This window comes from Trachemys scripta, chromosome 6 (genome assembly GCF_013100865.1).
Source record: "Trachemys scripta elegans isolate TJP31775 chromosome 6, CAS_Tse_1.0, whole genome shotgun sequence".
NCBI lineage: Eukaryota > Metazoa > Chordata > Testudines > Emydidae > Trachemys > Trachemys scripta.
Genome location: NC_048303.1, coordinates 21,832,513 through 21,856,116, shown reverse-complemented (window position 1 = coordinate 21,856,116; position 23,604 = coordinate 21,832,513). Strand labels below are relative to the sequence as shown.

Below are 23,604 nucleotides of genomic sequence, written 5' to 3'. Positions count from 1 at the left end.
ACGTGGGATTTTTTTAATACAATTTTTTTTTAAAAAGCAGCCCTCTTGAATTTCACAGCTGCCACATTGTGACAATGCGGTTCTGGCGGAACCCAACTGAGAGTGCCAACTCAGGACAAATTGCTCAAATAGGGCAGTTACCCCCAAGGCTGGGGTTTTTCCACCTCTAAGGCAAACCAAACCAGCCAGACTAAGACTTCGGTCTCACCCCACTGGCTAACCACAAGTCTCACAAGCAATCTCCTTAGGCACTCCAATTACCCAGTATTACCACCAGTGCCACACGTTATGGGGACAAATGGTTATAAAAACCAATACCCCAGTAAAAGAAAACGGTTCTCCCGATCCCAAAGGACCAAGCCCCAGACCCAGGTCAATGTACAAGTCAGACCTTACCCACAAATCACGCTACTGCCAATCCTTTAGAATCTAAAATCTAAAGGTTTATTCATAAAAGGAAAAAGATAGAGATGAGAGTTAGAATTGGTTAAATGGAATCAATTACATACAGTAATGGCAAAGTTCTTGGTTCAGGCTTGCAGCAGCGATAGAATAAACTGCAGGTTCAAATCAAGTCTCTGGAATACATCCCCCGCTGGGATGGGTCCTCAGTCCTTTGTTCAGAGCTTCAGTTTGTAGCAAAGTCCCTCCAGAGGTAAGAAGCAGGATTGAAGACAAGATGGAGATCAGGCATCAGCCTTATATAGTCTTTTCCAGGTGTAAGATCACCTCTTTGTTCTTACTGTGGAAAATTACAGCAACATGGAGTCTGGAGTCACGTGGGCCAGTCCCTGCATACTTTGCTGAGGTACAAGGCGTATCTGCCTTCTCTCAATGGGTCCATTGTATAGCTGATGGTCCTTAATGGGCCATCAAGCAGGCTAGGCAGAGCTAAACTCAGCTTGTCTGGGATGTCACCCAGAAGCATAGCATAAGTTTGCCATACAGACAGTATAGAGCCAATATTCATAACTTCGACTACAAAACTGATACATACATATAGACAGCATAATCATAACCAGTAAACCATAACCTTGTCCTAGACACCCCATTTGACCCCCTTTATACAAGATTTGGGTGCCACTACAGGACCTTGGTTGCAACAATGATTTATATGGTCCCAGTTTATGTCAATAACGTCACACACATTCATAAAAAAGATTTTGGAGCAGTGTTGGGTCTCTAGTTACTGCTTTGTCATTTTCATGTTTAACTTACATAGTCAGATAAATGAATTTTAATTTAAGACCATATTAGAAATCACTTTACTTCTCCCTTTAGATTGTCTCTAGTAGTTTTCCCTTCAACAAAGGAGAGAGATTAATATTTACCTGGAGACTTCAGTAACTATGTGTATGATGCCTTGGAATATGAAGAGCTGAACAGGTGGTAAGAATGACTTGCATCTAGTCCTAGTGACTAATGTAATGAAACAGAGCGCATGACTTACTAAATTTAACTCATTTCTGATTTGAATTACCTGGTGTGTTCAAAGACATAGCTGTGGCTTAACATTACTTTTGAACATAAGCCTAAAGGCCACTAAATATACTATTTTCATTTGTATATGTATAACAGTCTGTCTTATACCAATAGTGAGCTTGGAAAGAAGACCCAAACAAATTAAAACAATCTGTACAGTACTAGGAGCCACTAATGATTAAACAGTCATTTGTAATGAAACAGTTTTATTAACATTCAGAACTGTCTGCATTATGTAGTGTTCTCTTTGCATCCTAGGGACCTGGCCTATGCGAAGGTCTCTGTGCCACTATGGAGCACAGACCTCAGCTCCTGTAAATTAATAGTGGAGGATTCCACAAACATGGGGAAACCCTCGGAGGGGGATATGGTCTTCGTAACAATTGGCTAGTGGCTATTATGCTAATAAGATCACTGGAATGTAGTGAATATTGGCCCCAACCCTTCTTGGCTCAGACATGCACCCATGCCTCAAGCTGAATTCTGGGTTTAATGACGAAGTTCCATAATGCTAAATGTGACTTGTCTTTGGGCCAAATTTTCAAAAGTGCTTAAGACCCATTTTCAAAAGTGGCTTAGGCTTCTGAATCATGATTACAACACTGTCTAACATTGAGTGCATAGTTGTGGTCAGCATTGTACTAGCAAGGTCAACTCTTCATAGGTGTATTCTACCATTAAGATTATGTAGTGAAGGCAAAGCATTAAAGAGGAATTTCACATCAAAAGAAGGTATTCGACCTTAGCTGAAGTGCTAAAAGCAGGCTAAATTTAATACATTGGGTTTTTTGCTTTGTTTTGTTTTTTAGATTATAAAAAGGCCAGTGTACCAATAGCCGGGGGGTCGAGGGCGGGATAATCCAATCTGTGTTTCTCCATTGGGTATATTTTGCATTCATTCACCAAAGTACTAGTGGAATGTCTTCAAAAGAAATACTTTTAAATATGTGTAAACGTGTATTCCTATATCTTTTCCAAAGGGAGTCATTCGTGCAAGACTTTTGTAACTTATGCCCATTTTTTTAATACTCAGTAGAACATCTGATATGCTACCAGTAGACCCAGACCTTAAAAATATAGTAAGAAAGAAAATGAAAGGATAATAGGAGGGGGAAGTTTACCTGGAAGGTTGATGCTTTTTCCTAAACTAAAGCAAACATTTACAGAACTTTCTGTTGAGTTGATTATAACAAGTACAATGTACCTGAGTTCTCCAATTAATCCTCCAACTTAGTTTCTGGTTTCATGTGCTGTCAATTGCTAAGGATCCAAGATTTTTGCCAACAGTATGATTTAGCACCATCTGTCTTTTCTACTTCAGCAGTCTGTTCCCTTCATGGACAGCTGGAGACCTACAGTAGAGGAAGTACATGTAGATCATTTTATTTTTCTTGGCATTTTCCTATTCCTTTATTTGTAGACTACATATCCCTGAAAATTCTACTTACCGGACAAACAGGAGAATGTTATCAGACCTGCCTTGTTATAAAATGAGACACATAACTGCTCAGATTAGTTATACAAATTGTATGCTTATCCATTTGTGTAGCTTCCTATATCACCCCCAACACAGTAGTAACTAAATGCCTTATCCAAATTGTACCCAAACACCTCGCCTTTAGAGATTGGCCCTCTGATTTAAGAAGACTTGGTGATCATTTGACAAGATAACCACAACATTTTGGTGTCATGTAAAGTACTGGACAAACTGAGAAAATCAATGTTTCTGTCAGGTTTTCCAAAGGTGACAGGGAATTACTCTAACTCTCTCACTTATGGTCTCTCTCACGTGCTGTTTAGGATGTAAATGCTGGGGGTGAGCTGTATTATCTCCTGTGCCTCAGAGGGATGAGTGCACTGTTGGCACTTTGCTGATGATAATGTTATGCTGGCATGGTTAATGGCTGCCATCAAGTGAGTTTTTCATCTGTAGACAGTCACAGACCTCAAAGTGATGGGCATGCCAGCCTCCTTTTATTTAGGTTAAATGGAAGAAGCAATTAAGCTCCCTTTATGGAGAAAGACACTAAACCAATAGACACCACCATCCAAAAAGAGGAAGGTCTGAGCAAGAATTAACTCAGGGTGAATAAAAGGGGTTTCCCGGAGACTGATTGAAAATTCAGGGGCTGAGACATTGATTGGTGGAGCAGTGTTTTTGTCAGGAGGAGAAAGCCAGGAGGCAGTGAGAGAAGCAGTGTGAGGTTGGTCCTGAGAGGAAGCCAGGAGTGAACTATACAAAATGCTGGTTGAGAAGGCACATTTGGATTTCTGAACAGGGAAACTGCCTGCTGGTGTTTATTTCTATTGTGTTCAGAGAAACAGGACTTTGTGTACATCCTTTGCAAATAAACAGGATTGCATGAAAGGAATATCTGACTCATCAATTTCTGGGCTACTGAATACTGGTTAACCATTTGGCCAAGGGCCAACAAATAGTTAATACCACATAGCCTTCAGTTTATTGTTTTCCTGTTAGACTATCTGCCTGCTCATTACTCTCTTCTTAATGGCTATTTGGTCCCTTCCACTCATGATTTTGTGCCTCCTATCACAGCTTACGCTTCTGTTTCCTGTGTACTAAGCACACTCTATCTCTGTTTAGATCTCTCCTTAAGAACCACTTCTTTTTCCCACCCCTTCCTTGTTGATCCTCTACAGTGTTATCTACTCCCACTTTTACAGGTCATTCTTTGTTTAAAGTGTATCCAACTAGTTTAAATTGTAAACTCTTTGTGGCAGGGACCTGTCTAAACTATGTCTTGTAAAGTACTCTACACAAGTAATTCTTGCAGCACAAGGTTTAGCAAGTAGGTTTTACAGTGCAGGGGTTAAATAAATGAATGAGACAAAAAATGCTAATACAGAACATCATCATTCTAACTGAAATTGCTTCATTTTCACAGTTGCAGACCTAGTCCCTAATCCTTAGATTGACTGCTGCTCCTTTAGAAGTTAATCAAGATGGGGATTTTATAGAGAATTAGCATAGAATTCAGTAAGACTAAATGACCAGTGAAATTTTAGAAACTGGTTTTGGCTGAGCAAATATCAGACGGTAACAACTTTCAGGCACTGCTAACCTGATTTGAATTAGAACCAGTAATTCAATGGCAAAAGTAATTCAATTGTTAATTGCATTGGATGAGATATCCAGGTGCTGATTCTGGCATCTACTCCAGACCTTCTGTGCCGCTGTGGCCACGTACAGTGACTCTACAGGAGCGAGGGGAAAACTCCCACAGCACAGAAGCGGTGAGGTGTCAACATAAGCAGCCCTATAACATAGAGTGTGTGGGAGAGGGAGCAGCAAAGCACTGAATGTTATAGGGTAGCTGGACTACTGTACAGTCCATTGGCAACCCTGGCCAGGATGTGCTTACAGGCTGCTCTAATTTATGGTGGAGGGGCTATTTTGCCGCCTGCCCCCAGTAGCCTAGAATCCAGATGGCACAAAGGTGTTCTAAAGCCATTTTGTTCCCTATTCCTGGGCTGTGCCTCTCCAGATCTGCAACACAGAGACCAAGCCCCCATCCCAGAAATCCCTATTTAATTTTGTTCATTATATTAAACAAGACTCAGTACTGTATATAGACATTTGTTACCAGCAAGCTGCTACTTGCCCTGAAGTAGGGACAGCATCTTGACAATATGCAATATTACATTATAAATAACAATGCTGATGAGATCACCTCTCTAATGCAGTCAGGAGCTCTTGCGTGTCTTTCAGTTTCCTGTTGCGAGGCCCATAAACAGCTATTTGAATCTGCAAACACTGTTTAGCATAAAATGAACGAGAAGTGATACACTGTATAATCCAACTTCAAAATCAATCAAGTTGCAGAAGTACTGATTATCTACATATTAGCAAAGGAACTACAGTGGTTCTGCCTAGAAAGGACTTTAGTGATGTCAGAGGAGTATTTGTAAAAATTTGAATTAGAATCTAAGAAGCATAAATGGCTGGGTCTTGTATAATTAAATATCCAGGTATAATATAACTAATATTATCAGCATGACATGGCACTTTCCATCAAAGCACTCTGCTTAACTAATTAATTTGCATGACACCCTTGTGATACAGGTATTAACCAGAGTTTTACAGATGGGGAAACTGAGGCGTGGCTGGCTAGGGGCTAGATTCTCCCTGGTTGAGAGGGGAGGGACATCACTGTACATTTTAATTCATGGAGCTTCTTTCTATTCATTCCACTGGGGGTGGGAGGAGGGCTTTTAAGATAGGAGACAGCTACAGGTTGCCACTGTTGGGAAGCTGTTCCCCCTCCTCCCCACAACAGCATAGGTTTTATAGCCTGCTTCTCCTTCCCAGCTGTGTGGTAGCAGTTGTCATGGCGGTTCATCAACACTATTAAATCCCAATTGTTAGCCAATCCAGTATTCAGGGGTTCTGCAGGGGAGTAAGTATGGTACGTAGATGCTGGCTAGCTGTATCTTCAGTTGCCTGCTGAGCCCAAATCCCTGTGTGGACTTGGCACAGATGGCAGGTTTATCTGGGCAAATCTCATTACTAACATGAATAAGATCTGCACGTCAGACTCCTTGAGAATCTATAGAGAAATAAAGCCTGATATCTCTAGCAGGATTTATCGTTTGGAAAATTAGTGTGCATTTACATTTTCAAAAACTACGAGGCAGTAAATCCAAGAAAATCACTAGCAATGTAATTATAATTACCTTATTGAACAGCTGGTAAGCCTCTCTCATCTTTCCCTCTGCCAGGCAGATACTGCCCATGATATGGTAAGTTTCAGCTGCCTTCTCACTAAAATCCCCATAGGTGTCTATGATGGACTTCAACGAATCTTTCAGCAGCCTGTAGGCCTGCTACAGAGAAAAATGCAACATAGGTTAGCACATAAAAATATATTCATTTTTGGATCAGCATCTTTAAATGACTGCTGCATGTTTAAGTTATTTGGAGTTTAACACCAATGCTTCTTGGGATCTACAGCCATTCTCCAATGATTTGGAACCCTTACGGAGTATAATTCTGATAGTTTCACTTCTACAAAATGGAAACTCAGGAAGTGTGGTAGGGTGACCACCTGACTCTATGAGACGTCTGTTATTTGACACCTAATGTCCTGTGTCCCATGTCCAGCCAATGTAGGACATGTCCAGTATTTTAACAATAAGCATGTGAAGGGTCATACACTATAGTATAAATGTGTACTATTTTGCATTATGTATAATTCTGTACCACAAAAAAAACGTTGGAGGATGCTGTACCTTAAAAATAATCTTAGGGCAAAATTTTCCATAGTGCCTAGGCATTTTTGAAAATACTATCTTTAGTCTCCTACTTTTAATTGAGCTGTCCTTTAGGGTGACTGTTTACTTTTCAAGAATATACTGTATAGAGAGTAAAGTTACATAAAAAAAACCCTCTGTCCATCAAATATTGCTTATGGAGGAATCAGAACACAGAAACAGGATCTTCATAAAAAATGGGAGAAATCTGGCCCCAATGAAGTAAATAGTATGGATTCTGGGCTGTACTGCCAACACATTGATTTCAGTGGGGCCAGGATTTCACCCCTTGTATTCCTAATGTTATACTGGAAAGTGTTAATGGCTGCCATCAAGCATGTCTTTGAGCTATAAGTAATCACAAATCTTAAAGCTCATGGGTTTGCACGGCTCCTTCATGGAATATGCTAGCTGGAGGCAGTGGAAGCCACCACCCAGGGCACCAGGCTGCATACAAGGTGAAGCTGAAACTAAGGGCATGGCTACACTTGCAGATGTAGAGCACTAGGAGTTAAACCAGCCTTCGGAGACTGCAGCAGGGAAAACGCTGCCGGGTGTTTACAGTCAGGTGCAAGCGCACTGGCGTGGCCACATTCGCAGCTCTTGCAATGCCACGAAGAGCAGTGCATTGTGGTATCCCAGTGTGCAAGTGGCTGCAACGTGCTTTTCAAATCGGTGGGGGGGGGGGGGGGTAGAATGTGACAGGGAGTGTGTTGTGTGTATGTGGGGGGGCGAGACAGTGTGTTTTGGGGGGCTGAGAACATGTCAGCATGCTGTCTTGTAAGTTCAGACAGCAGCAGACCCCTCCCCCCCACACACGCATAACAACAGCATTCCACACTAATGGTTTGCTTTGTCCCGGAGCAGATAAGCGTGCTGGATGTCAGAAATGGAGCTTTGAAAGGGGATATCTGCATGCCTGCAGCCGATTTCAAAACAATGAGAAGAGTGGCCACTTGACTTCAGGGGATTATGGGACGTTTCTGGAGGCCAATCACAGCGCAGTAATGCAACACCTCGTCCACACTGACACCCGGGCGTTTCAGCCAGAGCGCAGCAAGCTTTATGCTTCTTGTGGAGGTGGATTACCAGGAGCACTCCAGCTGCAGAGTCCAGGCGCTCTACAGGGACACCTCAGGACTTAGGGCACCAGGGGCTGCTTTAATGCACTCTAACTCGCAAGCGTAGCCAAGCCCTAAGCCATGTAGGTAGAGGGGTTTTCCTGGAGGCTTACAAATGTATGCATTGGGGGTATTGACTGATTGCAGCTGGTGTGTCTGTGTGAAAGCAAGAGAAAGCCAGCACACAGTGAGGGAAACAGGTGTGAGCACGGCCCTGAGAGGGATTGGAGACAGACCTTCTTGGGGCACAGAACTGGCTGAAAAGCAGGCATGGAAATTGTGAACAAGGAAACTGCTGTTTTCTCCTACTGTGTTCACGGAAATAAGACTTTGGTGCAATCCTGTTTATTTACAAAGAAATACCTGACTCTTATAATCAATTTCTCCTCTTAATGGTAACAGCCTGGCAAGTTACCATTATAAGTGCTCGGGCAACTCTTAACATGCACTGTTAGGTGTATTATTAAAAAGATGACCTAGATTATAGGAGGTCAGTACTTTCTCCTCTTGCATTTAATAGGAGTTTTCTCATTGAGTTGAATGGGAGCAGGATTGTATCTCCTGAGGACTTTTACATTGCCAAGCAAGTGAGGTGATACATGGCTATGCCAAGCGGCATGGAGATTCCGTGTCAGGCAGTGGTGCTATTTGTTTGCTCTTTAGCTCTCCCTCGCCCACACTGACGGTAGGACAGAGACCCATGGATTCTGGGCTCTAATGCCAGTGCAAAGTTGCCCTACAGTCCATGAAGGATCCCGTGTAGGGGGATCCTCCAGTGGCACAGTGCTGGTGAAGTGGCTCCTATGCTACCCTTCCTTCCTGTAGTAGGCGTAGAAGGGGCAGCCAGCCTAGTCCTGCAAACTGCTCATTCCTGGCTGCCATAACCTCCCCTGGGAGCTGATGACACCAGAGAGCAATTAAAGGTGGTGTGTTTTTCTGACACACACCTGCACATGCACATTCTATGTGGCTGCAAACACTAAGGCATGAAAGTAAGCTTGTAAGCTAGTATTTGGTGTTACCTGTTTTTTCCCTACATATACAAGCCATTTACTGAATTCCTCAATGGCAGTAAGTGTCAGGGAATCCTTTGCACCCAATGCTGCCTGATATGCAATCAGACTCTCTGTAAAATACATTTCAGCCGTCCCTAGAAATAAGCACAGTAATTATTACTGACAGACTGGAATCCTTTTAGAACAGGACATCTCAGCTCCAGCCCAGGTAACAATCCCACACAAATAGTGGATTTAATTAGTAATTTAACTGTGTGGGTATAAAAAGCTGCTTCTAGCTTCCCTAGATGCAGAGGGCAAAATTTTGACCCTACTTACATCCCAAGCAACCTCATTGAAGTCTGAAGTTATTTTAATAAGAAAAGGTTAAACAAAATAGTTTTAGGGCACATGAAAACCTGCTAGACTGAAGTCTAATTTATCTACAGAACAAGCAAAGCACAGCAGTGGGTGTATGGGCTTCACTACACTGCCCTGCCAATGGGCTTCAACCTTTCCTTGGAGAGGTAACTCTCCTGTAAGGGTAACTCAGTTTCCATGGCCATTTGCTCCTGGGCCTCTCTGCTGATACTGCTCTCAAAGGTGTTGGGTGGAGTGGTAATGCTTGTGCTGGGGACACTGGTTCACTGGGGTCTGGACTCAGACCAGTAAACTCACTTTACATAGTCTAAAGACCCATGAGTTTCCCATCTCTAGAATGGGGATAATGATGTAAAGGTCTTTGAGCTCTACTGATGAAAAGTACTATATAAAAACTAGGTCTTTTGATTATTTCCTAGCTACAGTAGCATATCAACTGCAAACCTAGATGACAACTACAACTACATTTAGCACAAAGGGAATGCAGCTGGAGTGCATGCAGATAATTCCCAATGGCTACTGCCAGCACGGGATAAAGTAAAATCTGGACCTGAATCAGAATTTGAATGTAGATGCAAAGCAAAACCTACATAGTTAAGGTAAATGCCAATGCAACCTTAGCTTGGTATTTCCTGGTTTGAGTTTTGCTGAATTTGGCATTCTGGAAGGGCACCTGGCAACCTTAATTCTGCATCAACAAAGTTGGGGGGAGGGTTAGCTCAGTGGTTTGAGCATTGGCCTGCTAAACCCAGCATTGTGAGTTCAATCCTTGAGATGGGCCACTTAGGGATCTGGGGCAAAAATCTGTCTGGGGCATGGTCCTGCTTTGGGCAGGGGGTTGGACTAGATGACCTCCTCAGGTCCCTTCCAACCCTGATATTCTATTTAATAAAGCTCTACAGATGCACAGCAGGTGTCCAATACTGCACTCCTTACATTCAAAATTCCCACTGAAGTCAATGGAAATGAGTTATAATCAGTAGAAACTCCCACTAAAGACAGCAGAAAGGGGCATTCACACTGGAAAAAAATATCCACCAATCCAGGGAATATTAAACGCCTGAACTTCCAGGTGCTATTGCTAGAAAATAACACTTCATCTTCTGTTACATGCAATGGTCCAGATTCTGCTTTGAGACACCTGTGCAGCCTCCACTGGCTTCAGTGTGGCTTACATCGGTAAACTGTGCGCAGAACTTGTCACACCACAGGTGGAGTGAAGTGCCAGTTCCAGACAATGATCCCACAAACTTCAGGTGTTGATTCCGTAGGTCAGCTCATTTTTACTAAATAGGCTGCGTACATTTTTAGAATTTCCTGACTCATCTGCATGTTCTAGCATTACATTAGGCACTAGAAGAATCATAATTCTGGTACAGTAAACCTCTTCCTTACTTACCAATATGCTGCTGGTCTCCAGTTGCAGCATAAGCTTTGCCCAGCAACAAGGCCGTCTGAGCAGCTTCAACACTAAGTTTCTTGTGCAGAGCCATGCAAATGGAATGGGCCTAACAAAGATGGAGATTATTTAGGCTAAATAAACACTGCATACAAGTACAGTAAATAGACTGTCTACAAAGGCGGGTATTTTCATAGACACCACCACCTTTGTTGAGTTAGCCACAGGTACAGAAACAAGGCAACCCTCTGGAACAGGAAAATTCCACCAAACAAAGCAGTTTAACTCCCGATATTTGACCCAGCACTCAGTATCTTTTCTCCTCAGATTGTGCCTCTCCCACAAGGAGCAAATATTTAAATAAATAAATCTTTATTATTATTAGAGAGAGGTGGAAGCTTCCAACCCACCAGAAGTTAGAGCTATTTGTACCCCAGGTTTTGCTTTGCATCTACATTAAAATTCTGATTCAGGTCCAGATTTAGATTTTAAACATACACAAGTTGGTTGTGTTTGGAGCTGGGTGTCTGGTTTAGACCTGTTTCTAATTTTTATCCTTTGGATCTGTAAAGGTGGGGGTGGTTTATTTAAACAGTGTTAAGTAGTGTAGCATGGTTTCAAAGCAAGCAGCCACTGTTTTGCCTTTGCCTGATGCGGCAGGCAGCTTAAGTCAAGTTCTTCAGTCTTCAGACCCCACAGAAAGCGGGGATCAAAATTCTGCAGGAAGTTGCCATGTGACAGTGGTAAAGAATCACAAAAAGAGTCACTTTCTTCCAACATCATAGAAGAAGCTTTATTAGAATAGGAGAAACCGTATTATCTCTAGTTACTCTCTTTCTCAGGGCTTGTCTTCACTGGCACTTTACAGCGTGTGAAAAAACACCCCCTTGAGTGCTGCAAGTTTCAGCACTGTAACGTGCCAGTATACACAGCGCACCAGCGCTGGGAGCTACGCCCCTCCTGGAGGTGGTTTTTTTAGAGCGCTGGGAGAGCTCTCTCCCAGGGCTCTGCAGCGACTAACAAGCCACCTCATGTTAGCACAACTTGTCAGCAGCCAACACAATCACTCTGTGCAGGTCCAGTGTTGGTTTATTGTTTTCCCCAGTGTGGCCATTCTCACTTGAGCAAGGCTAACTCAAGAGGAGTTAATCTGAATGTAGATAATTTAGGTTAACTCTGCAGGGAAGACTCAGCCTCACTGTGGAACTGAAGCTTAGGCCTTTCCTCATGACGCCCTGGTACATATGTTATACACCCCTTCTCACAGGAACTGAAGCAGAGCAGCAGATGGCAGTGCAACACAGCTGATTGCTGCTTGCAGCCAGCATAACCTTAGACTAGCTGAGCTACCTCACTTGGGGAAAGGAGTAGTGGGGAAAAGGTTGGATCTATCCAGAGTGGCTGGGAACAAGGGTCTGTCAGGTGGAAAAGGTCTTTGGTGGATGCGGGCTCATTTTAGCTCTAATTCAACTCTGGCTGCAATTTTTAAACTGTACTACGAGGATTTCTCAGAGGAACCATGTTATCTTCTGTTCTGTTCAGGTTCTTATGCTGCTCCCATCACTGTGATGTCTGAGTGCTCAAACCCTGCTAACAATGCTTAGCACATATGATTAACGAGCAACATCCCTTATGATGAAGATAATTTAAAATACAGTTCTGCTCAGAAAGTGACTGGGCAAAAATTGCCCCTTCTTATTCAGACCTAGTGTCTGTGATTACTCAGAGTCACGGCTGCTGACTTTAATGACAAAATATTCCTTTCAGCCTTGCAGAGCCCACACAGCAATGGGAAACCAAGCTGGGTTCTAGTCATTGTGCATCATCCCCAGAATTGTTTACTAAGCGGCAATTACAGGGCAAATCAGTGACATCTGTAGAAACCACTGACTGCTCTAAGGTTGAACAAGTGTCTCTGTGGACATGATTTGGCATGCAGAATCTTTATTACAGGTGCTGCCCCAGGAGATCCCAGGCTGGGTTCAAAGAGCTGGCAGTTAGGAGAAAATCTTTTTTTAATTGTAAGCTGAGCACAGTTTGATAAGGAAATAGTTGAGACACAAACAGGACTCATGTATGGGATTTTTAGAGAGTCATTTTTTAGAGTAGAACTCTCTAAAGAAATTCCAAGAACAGTTTCTGTAACACATTTGTGCATCACTGACTATATATGTTAGTAAAGCTCTTTTCCTAGTTGCCAATTGTTAGGGCAAAAGTGGCTATTATGGTTCCCTATACCATGTTCACATCATTGGCTATGTTTCCTGTTAGGGTTCTTCAGCAGATCCTTGCTAAAGTGAATAACAAACAAATTCGTTAACTTTAATCATAGCAACTAAGAGCTGTGATTTTTACTTAGTCCTGTTGCTCTAAAAAGATTTATGAGACTTCCTACCTGTAATAAATATGCTATGGCTCTTTCATGGTTTTTCTTCAGTTGCTCACTTTGGGCAATTTTCTGATAAAGGTTTATCAGTTCTGGAGCTGTATCGCCTTCAGTTGAAATTACTGCATCAACAGCTTTTTCAAAATAACTTGTGGCAAAGTCCAACATGTTTTGCTGCAAACATGTCCTGAAAGAAAGTGGGGAAAGTTAGGTTCTCTAGTAAAAAGATTATTGTCCATATCAGTGGACGCATGAGACAGGCTCAGAGGCCCTCATCCTGTTTTCCTTGCACACATAAAACTCCCAGTGAAGTCTTTTACCCTTGTACTAATCCATTTTCTGTTACAAAAGAAATAGTAAAATACCATTTACATAAAAGCCCAAGCACCTGCTCACACACATGGCATTCATTTTGGTTTTTGTGTTTACCTGCCCAATGCAATGACTAAATCTTTCTCAGATATTTTTAATCCCATGCTCACTCTCCCATCCAGTTCTTGAAGTTCTGCCATGAGTCTCTCTGCCTTCTGCAGACTGAGATAGGATTCTTTGCCAGTGGAACAGTCAAGGAAAACCACCAAAAATATATGCTAGTAAACAAAGAAAACCATGTAGGCAGAAACTAACCAGAAAAGAACAAGTTGTACAGGTGTTAGCTTCCAAAACTGTCTTTGCAATACAATCAATACAGTTTCGAAGCATATTGTTTTGGATTTCCTGCCTCTCACTTACAGGGGATATCTTTGAGGTGTGGATGGGAACTCTCCGTTACAGGATGTAGTAAATTACGTTATTCATAAAAATCCATTGCTGTCTTCACTTACAAAGATCTGCAAATGTACGTGGCGTTCTTCAGAACATAGAGGGTGGCCATATTCCAATCTGAAGCATTTACAATTAAAGAGAGAATGAACAAGACAAGATGACAGGGTTTAGAGAGAGCTTGAATATGGGAAGGTGGGGAAGCAGGAAATGGTATAAAATTCTCTGTATTGAATTTTCATCTGGGCTTCATGTAGGATTTTTGGCTTGGTGGAGCCTTCCAGTGAAATTTCACCACTTTAGAAATCCTCATTTATATCACTTTCTGGAACTTTCTTCTCCAAAGAGAAATAAAAGTATCAGGGTCTGTGCACAGCCCTAACATGTAACAACAAAATAAGATTGGTGGGTAAAAGTGTGTAGTGGATGTGCAGAACTGGGAGCCAGTTTTCATAGTTTTTTTTAAGGCCAGAAGGGACCATTAAACAATCTAGTATGATGTCCTGTATAGTACAGGACACAGAATTTAATCCAGTTACTCCTATATTGAGCCCAATAACTTGTGTTTGACTAAAACCTATCTTTCAGAAAGACATCCACTCTCAATTTGAAGACTTCAAGTGATAGAAAATCCACCACCTCTTGTGGTAGTTTGTTCCAATGGTTAATCACCGTGATTGGTTAAAAATGTGCCTTATTTCTAGTTCCGAGCTTGGCTCTGACATCCACCCCCTCTGAGGTCTTGGGAAAGTCATTTAACTTCTTTGGCCTTGATTTTCCCATCTGGAATAAGAACACTTGCCCACCTATCTCACAGATATATTCTGCCACTTGATTAATTAGTTATTGTATGGAGCACTTGGAAGAGGAAAAAAACCCACTATTTAATAAGTATTAATGATTATTACATATTTAATAAACATTCTGTATTAGGCATTTTAATAATAAAATAGTATTGTCAAGTGCAAGGATATTTGTTCTGTGCCAGATGTGCTACGCCCAAGGTAAAGTAGATAGTCACAAGAGTTCCTAATATTTCTCTTTTGTCCTCTGGAGTTGCTGCAGGCGTACGAATCCCTATCAGCATGGTACGTTTGGCTGATTCCGCATGCTCTATGGCCTGTGCAGGAAGACCTAGGAGAAGACGATGAATGAGCTTGCTAATAAAAACAACAGCAGCAACTTCAAACTGAAAATAAGACCTGAACTATGCGATTCTCTGAAGAGATTCAATTTAGACACTAGGGATGACATTCTAGCTCTACTAAAGCCAAAAGGAAGCTGTACCATTGACTTTATGGGGGCCAGGATTTCATACCAGATGTATAAGAAAACAATTAGGAGAATTTCAGGGGTGGGAAATAATCCCTTAAAGCTATTTAACATAGATATAATAAATAGCCTTCGGAACAACTATGCAGATAAAGATGTTACATGTAGGGAAAATAGGCAGATGAAAGGACCCAGCAGAGTCACAGATTGTACAACATTCCCCAGATGAAACATCTTTTAGGAGAGTAATAATCTGTTTTATCATTAGTCCTAATGCATCCCTCTCTCCAGCCAACCTTTCCCCCCATTGCCTCCCCCGATCCCCCATCCACGGTTTAATTTGTCCCCAGACTTGCGGGGCTCAGTAAATCTGCTGCGAAAAGTGATACTTGTATGTTTGGTAATATCACTTTTCATAGCAGACTTAGTAGCTGGAAATAAATAAATTACAGTGATTTGGATGTGCATATTTATTTGTTTTTCCTAAAGCTAATTATGTATTTTAGGAAAAATTGTGAGAACGGCCACGAGGAAGAGTTGGTGGCCGCATTCGGAGGCCACCAAATAATTTGTCCTGAGAACCCCTGCTTTAGACATTGATAAAGAGGATGTAAGCAAATACATAAGGAGATCTGTCTGAGAGCAAGGAGATCTAATTCTCCGAAATTGTCCCAGGACAGTTAGGAGTCTGTGATTATGAAACTCAAGGAATTTACTCACTTTTGATACAAGCAATATTTCTTGTATTTCTAAACATCAATAGCACTCAGAGCATATTAATGCTGAGTGGCCTCTAGAGGTCTGTGCCCAGGGAATACATTGGTTCATTTTTAATTTCAAACTAAAGGTAGATGGCAGCATTTCTCCAGTTTGCAATTTTTTATAGGTCACTGCAATTATTCTGATCACTCTTAACATACAGGTTAGCGTAGTTCCATTCCCCAGGCGGAAATATCTTGATGCAATCCAGGAATGCATACAAAACCCAGAAAGCATTGGCTGAAATTTGCTGGGGTCTTCCAGAAGCTAGATTTTTTATCTGATATGCATTAAAAAAAAAGTTGAAAACTTGTTTTATAAATCAAACATTTTTTTGTGAGTAACAGAGTTAGTAGAAAAATAAATTGAGATACATAATCACTTAATCCATATAATTCCTATTAGGAACTGTGTTTTAGGTTTGCAATTCAATGAGCATTATGGAGTATAGAACATTTGTTCTTATTTCATTGTTAACTTTGGAAGGCGAAATTATGAAATGAGGAATGTAACTCCACTTCCATTTTTAAAATGATTTTGTGTCCCTGCTTTTCTATTCCCCTTTATTTGTAATCATTGCTATTGTGCTCCAGGCCAGCTCATGGAGTAGACAAGACGACACAACATACAGAAACCACATGATTTCAGTTCTTCTGGAAGGTGAAGGAGCCCATCATTATGATATTTCCTACCACAGAGCTGAAGTTAACTCTTAAACCTTGCTTTGAAACTCAATCTCTGTCCTATTAATACAGTAGGTTTCAATCCTACTAACTGCGAAGCTTCCAGTTGATTCTGAGGAGCCATCTTCAAAGCCACTTGCACATCCCTACTTAGCAGCCACCATCCAGTCTATATGCTGTGCCTTGATGCTGAATGTGCTAAACTACTCAGACAGTGTGAATCCTCTGGTGATCCACATATTGCTGATCACCTCATTGAGTTAATGGATGCTGCTGGATGGGCACAATGGGAAGGGACACCTCGGAATCTAGACGCCCCACTTAAGCTGGAAGTGCTGGAATTTTATTTGTTATCTCGGTGGAGCTCAGCAACCACCAGCCCAAAGCCGCCGACCAGTCACTCCAAATCAAGCTGCTAGCCATCTGCTGACTGTGTCAAAGGCCCCAAATTAGACACATGTAAGACAACAAGTCCATGACAAATGGCATCAGTTCCATCAGAGAAACACCACTTGGCTCACAGCCACCGAGTTTGACAATATTCTGAGTGATATTAGGAGCAGCCCTACTGCGGACTAGAACAACATATCGCCAGAGTTCTTAAAGCATCTTGGAACTCAGGCTCACCAGTGGCTGGTGCAGTTCTTCACATGAGAGGTCAGTAAAGTACAGCTTCTGAAGACATGGCGAACGTCAGAAGTCATTGCTCTCCTGAAACTGGGGAAAGAGCCACATAATGTTGCAAGCTATTGACCAATATCTCCATTGTCTGTGCCATTTAAGGTTCTGGAGCGTCTCATTCTTCAGCACATCTTCCCAGAAGCGGAGTCAATAATCAGCGTTAAGCAAGCAGGCTTTCAGAGAGGTCAGAGCACCTGCGATCAAGTGCTACCTTTGAAAACATTAACTGAAAACAGTTTTCAGAAAAACCTGAAGACGAGAGCCATATTGCTGGACCTGACAGCAGCATATCACACAGTCTGGCACATGGGACTCTTAGTCAAATTATCACAAGCACTCCCAGCATGGGTAGTTAACGTCATTGACCTTGTCCTCTGCAACAGATGTTTCTGAGTGCACATAGGAGTCAAAGTTATTGCGTGGAAAGGCAAACCAATGGTCTACCCCCAATGCTCTGTGCTGAAACAGATGCTTTTCAACCTTTAGATAAATGACCTTACATACACCCAGTCCTGCAATTTCATATACACAGATGACATTTGCTTAGGCGTCCAAGCAAGGTCATTCCAAGAACTTGAAGACAACCTACATGCTGACTTGATTAAGATGGCCGAATACCGTAGTCGGTGGCATTTACAACAAGTGTGACCAAGACAGTTTCCAGTGTGTTCCATCTTTACAAAACCAGAACAGACCAAGAACTGAATATTTCTCTCAATGGACATTACTTGAAACACAGATTCCCACCCTGTCTATCTCGGAGTAACCTTAGATAGATCTCGCATGTATGTTAACCACCTGAGGAAAACTGCGGCCAAGGTGAAGAATTCTAAACAAATTGGCCAGCACTTCATGGGGAGCAAATGCTCAAACTCTCCAATCATCCGGTTTAGCCCTCTGTTACTCTGCAGCAGAATACTGTGCTCCGGTCTGGCTCCCTTCATCTCACGTCGAATCTGGGATGATTCGACCCACACCAGTACCGTGGCTCCCTATGTTAAGCAGCATCACTCCTCCACATATCCATCATGAGGATGCTACAGCCAGAATGACTGAGAAGATCCGGGCAAGCCTGAGCCTACCACTATACAGAGAACTCTTTGACTACCCACGAGTGCGCTTGTCGTTGAGGCACCCATTGTGGGCCACTTGCCCTGCCCAGATTTCTCTGTGACATTGATGTGAGGTGAAGAATGGTCTCCATCTGGCACCAGAAACCAGTCTCTTATAATTGACCCAACCATGTGTGTACCTGGCTTTGATCTGCCAAACTGCTCAGGGGTCCTTCTGAACCAATTTTGAATGGGCCAGGGTCCATGTGCAGGCAGCCTTCACTCCTTGGGCCAATGAGAGGATACCACAGGCAGCTGTGGTCAAAGACAGCCAATGTCACACATCACTGACAGCTGCTGTCTGACCAGATTTGACGGTGGACTGAGGGCTCTGCACTTTGCTGATGAAGCTGCCGCAAATTGGCTTGGCAAGCACCGCATCCATAAAGAAGTCCTGATTTATGCGATGAGTATGCTATATCCAACTATAAGACAGATATGAATGGACAGCTCGCTTACTAACCATCAGTCCTCAGCCAAATTCTGCTCTCACATGTACACTTGTGAAACCACTGACTCAATTTTGGCTCCAATAAACTTACACCAGGGATGAATTTAGCTCATTGATCTCTAGTTTTGTGGGGGAAATGAACTATTATGCACTCTGAGGTGAAAATGTGCATTGACCCTTCTACTGATACTAGAGTTCCGCTTCTGAGACCAGCATAGCCCCTCTGTCTAGTAGTAGCAGAAGTCGGGGGCCTTGCAGGTCAGCTTCGCAGTGAAGAAGAAATCAATGATGCAGATTCTGGGTATCTCCTAGGTGTAACTTGCTTTATTACACATATACACCAGTCCTGGAAAAGAGGAAGTTACAAACAGCACCCCGGCAATCTCTTCTTCCAGAAGTCTCAGACAGGCATTCCCAGGAAGTTACTTTGCCTTATTTTCTATATTTGGAAAAAATTCTGGAGACAGAGTGCAAACTCTTATCTGCCAGAGATTCTCTCCAAGGGCAACTTCATAACAAAACTAACAACATCACAACATTTCTTCATAAAATAAAAACTTGCTTCCACGGTAAAAAGAACTTGTAAGATTCTGTGTAATACCACCATCGGGTGACTCCTACCATAACATGTGCTTTCATTATTAATGGAGCAGTCCTGCACAAACATATGCATGTAAGTAACTTTACTCATCCAGTAGTCCCATTATGGGACATTCATAAATATTTGCAGGACCAAAGTAGTGAAGCCAGTTTCACTATCTTCCAAGTTTTTGATGGGGGACGATTGAAATTAGATTTTTACCTTGAAGTATTAAATAGCTGTGAGCCAGGTTGGCGAATGCTTGTGCCAATTGCCAGTGACCGTCTCCATAGATAATTCTAGTAAGAGCCACACATCTAATAAGTTCCCTGTTGGCTTTATACACCTGAAGAACAAAACAGAGTAGAAATTATTTTTGTGTAAGCATCCTGCCCCCCCGAGTTTTCTCCAAGAGAGGTGGGGAAGTGTCTACATATCGGTTAGAATAAAACCATGTGTTCTCTGTGCATTTGTTACTAGAATCTCACAGCTCTGAGTCAGTCTGTTTTATGAGTGTAGGGTCAGATTTTCCCCCAGAGCAGTAACAGGTGAGGGAGAATTTCCCCAGCATAGGGTTGACATAAGTAGCCCTGTGTTGCCCATATTAGGAGGAAAGGCCGGGGCTGAAGGCAGGAGGGAGAGTGATTGCAACACTCAGAGCCTCTGGGATTCTAGGCCTGGCTGCTCTAACTTAGTGTCCCCAAGGGCTGTACTACTTTACACAAGAGCCATTTCAGCCCCTGCAGAAGCCCAGAATCTGGGCAGTGCAAAGGTGGCATAAAGCCACCTATGTCTGCTTCCTCCACCTGGGCTACGCTGCTTCGGTCAGGAGATGCAGCACGGACCCTAGCTTGGAACCTTTAACAGGGCTGTTTCTGAGACTCCTCAAGGGACAAATATGAATATTTGTAGCTCCGAAGCTTTGCTGTTGTCTGTCTGCACAGAGACTCGAGATGCAGGAGGAAGCAGATGGGGGACTCCCTGGGAAAGGATCACAGTGAGAGGGAGCAAGTAGAGGAATTCCTTTTATTGGAAACAGGGTGGTTGTGGTCTCGGCATAAGGAATGAGCATGTGGAGGAGCTGCAATGAGAGGGAGCCGATGAGGAGATCTTTGCACAGGCAGGCATGGTGGGAAGGAGCCTCACCAGCAGGCTAAAAAAGATTTTTAAAGATTGCAAATACCATGTGACTATTAATATCTCAGGGTTGTTGAGAGTTATCAGAAACATCATGATGATGACTAACATCCCACCGCTGCTATTATTAGGCTCAACATCTATATTTGGGTTCCCAAAAATGCTTGCTAATTTTTTGAATCTTTCCTGGTAGGAACTGAATGACTTGGATGCTGCCTACAACAGAAAGCCCCTACTTGGGAAAAAGATGATCGAAACATCAGCTTTACTACAATTAAAATAAAGTAATGCAACAGCTGAACAGCAAACCTGCTACCCCTTTGTATGGGTCATTTAAAAATTATACGGTGGGACCTTGTGATCTGTTAAACATGGCCTTGAGTTACTTCACTTCCTACAGAAGAAAACTTCACTGAGGGCTGGATGACACAGTATTTGTAACAGGGAGAGAACCTCTGACCTTATGGTTATTGGCTTGAGTCAGCCTAAACTGGCAGTCACCCAAAGTCATTACCATTCCATGATTTATAGGTGGCATATGTGAAATCAATGAGTCATTCAATCCACTTCCTACCAGACAGAGTGCCTATTGTGGAAGCATGGTCACAGTTTGCCACTAGTGCTACTAGTTTGTGTAGTCTTGACCAAGAGCCAAAGACTAACCTTAACTACTGTCATCCCTCCCTCCTAGTCAGGGCTGTAACACATAAAGAAGCTGGAACTACTGCTTCCAATCACCTGTTACGTTATTTATTATTTCTACTACAGTAGCACTTAGGCCTGAAATCAATCAGCGTTAGGTGCCTAAGTACAGTACCTTTGAGGATCTAGACTTAGAGACTGCAACTGATGCCAAGGCTGCATTGTGCTACGTACTAAACAAACAGGAGATAATTGCTACCCAAAGAGTTTACAATCTAAATAGACAAGATGGGCAAAGGCAGTCTTATTATTACCACTTCACTGACAGGGAACCGAGATTAAGGGACTTTCCCAAGGCTACAAAGAGTTTGTGGCAGAGCTTGGAATTGACCCCAGATCTCCTGAGTCCCAGTCCTGTGCATTAACCACATGAGACCAGCTAGCCTTTTACACTGATAAATCATTATAGAATTTCAGTTCTCAGTACTATCAATCTGACACGTTTCCAAGTAACATAAAACCTCACTGCTTCCAATCTCACACCGTTGGTGATAATGCTGAGGCGTTTCAAACTGATATGAATAAACAGAGGATTTTTAAAACGTAACTTATAAGCAAAAGGGCCAGGTCCAATTTCAGTTACCTCTTTTTCTTTAATGAACTTTTCTGCCATCTTCTGTGCTTGTTCTAATTTCTCATTTGGTGCTGGAGCACAGTCCATAGGCAGTGCTTTTTTCCTCATTTTCTTTTCTTCTCCTTCACTATCTCTTGCTGTGCTCTCATTGTTTGACTCATCCAGATGTTCAGAGGCAGTGGTGCTGATTTCCTGGGACCTGATCATAATATATTATAAGGTTGTATTACTGATGATGTTTATTTCAGATTCATCCATTAGCTGCTACACTTCATTTAAACACAAAACTGGGAATAATGCTTAAAAATATAACCATAACAGCAGTGTTACCTTTAACAATTAGGCTAAAGCCTATAACCTGGTTATAAGATTAAAAAAAAAAACACAGACTTTTTTTGTCTGATGGGAGATTATTTTTATTTACAAAGCCCTTCTTTGCCCTCTTGGAAGAGTGCTTCATAATAAATTTACAAGAAAAACCATTATAGAATGATCAATGTGGCTCCGTCTTAACTTATAACCCAATAAAACAAAGAGAATGGTTACTACAGTGGGGAAGGGGGGAAAGGTGAAGTTATAGATAATGGGGCAGATAGTAAAAATAAATATCACCCTTTAAAAAGAAAAGTTTAATAACTTACAAGTGAGAGTCCACAGCACCATGGCTTGAATCTGTAGGGATATATATCGGGCTATCTTGCATCATCTTCTTATCAAGAAATACTATGGAGGTCCGAACTGAAACTGTTCAGAAGTAACATGAATGATGAATGTATTTTTTTCACAAAATAAACTGGAACAGAACAGCCCATGACCAGTTAACCTACCTCTCTCAGAGTTATCAATGTGTCTCACTGTTATCTCATACTTCCTCTAGTGGTTGTATCCATCTGTTCTCTCATCTCTTCATTATATGTTTGCACAGTGCTTAGCACAATGGTGCCCTGGTTCTACTGCAATGCAAATAAAGCATAAATAATATTTTTATTTGTATTGCAGTAGTACCTCATCACTCATTGTGCTAGGTTCTGGACAAACAGAACAAGACGACAAGCCCCCTGCCACAAAGACCTTCCCAGGGCCAGCTCCAGGCACCAGCCCACCAAGCACATGCTTGGGGCAGCACCTTGGGGCAGGGCGGAGCTCGGGTTTTTATTTATTTATTTATTTATTGGTTCGTAGGGGCAGCGCTGGAGGATTTTTTTTGTTTCCGCGGCGCTGGGGGGGGCGGCGCTTCGGGCGGCCGGCACTTGGAGGGGGGCAGGGGCTGGCGCAGCACTCGGATGGGGGGGCGGGAGTTGGCACGGCATGGCACTCGGATGGGAGGGCGGGGGTTGGCGCGGCACGGCGCTCGGAGGGGGGACAGGGGCTTCAGGTGGCACGGCGCTTGGAGGGGCGGGGCTTCAGGCAGTGCAGCACTGGGGGGGCTTGCGCGATGCTCAGGGGCGGGGCTTCGGGCACAGGGTGCTGGGGGGGGTCAGCTGCACGGCGCTCGTGGGGGGGGGTACGGCGGCGTGGCGCTCTTCTTTTTTGCCTGGGGTGGCAAAAAAGTTAGATTGGAAGGGTCAGGGCTGGCTCTAAGTATAAGATGAGTTATGTTTATTTAATAATAATACTGTAACATCTTAGTTTAGGGGAGAGATTATACGCATTACAATGAGAATATCCATCAGGAAGTAAAATTAAGAAAAACAACCCCAAACGCTAGACCTTCCAAAGTGTACACAGCTTTGTCTTTCCATTTTTTGCAGTCAACACTCCCCAATCACATATACTTCCAGCGGATAAGTGTCACACTATCTAGAAGTGTTTAATTTGCTGACAAGTGATATTTAACTAAATCAAAATTGAACTGA

General features: G+C 42.6%; 1 protein-coding gene across 1 annotated transcript; it reads right to left on the bottom strand.

The window, feature by feature from the left end:
• Positions 1-1,153: 1,153 nt before the first annotated feature.
• Positions 1,154-22,487, bottom strand: TTC23L (tetratricopeptide repeat domain 23 like). Its single transcript, XM_034773315.1, has 11 exons — positions 22,390-22,487; positions 21,758-21,947; positions 19,558-19,681; positions 14,772-14,931; positions 13,465-13,590; positions 13,045-13,222; positions 10,650-10,758; positions 8,897-9,024; positions 6,178-6,327; positions 5,175-5,257; positions 1,154-2,834 (listed from the first exon to the last, which is right to left on the bottom strand). Exons 1-11 carry the CDS (start codon positions 22,452-22,454, stop codon positions 2,795-2,797), a joined length of 1,353 nt encoding a protein of 450 aa, XP_034629206.1. The 5' UTR covers positions 22,455-22,487; the 3' UTR covers positions 1,154-2,794.
• Positions 22,488-23,604: the final 1,117 nt, after the last annotated feature.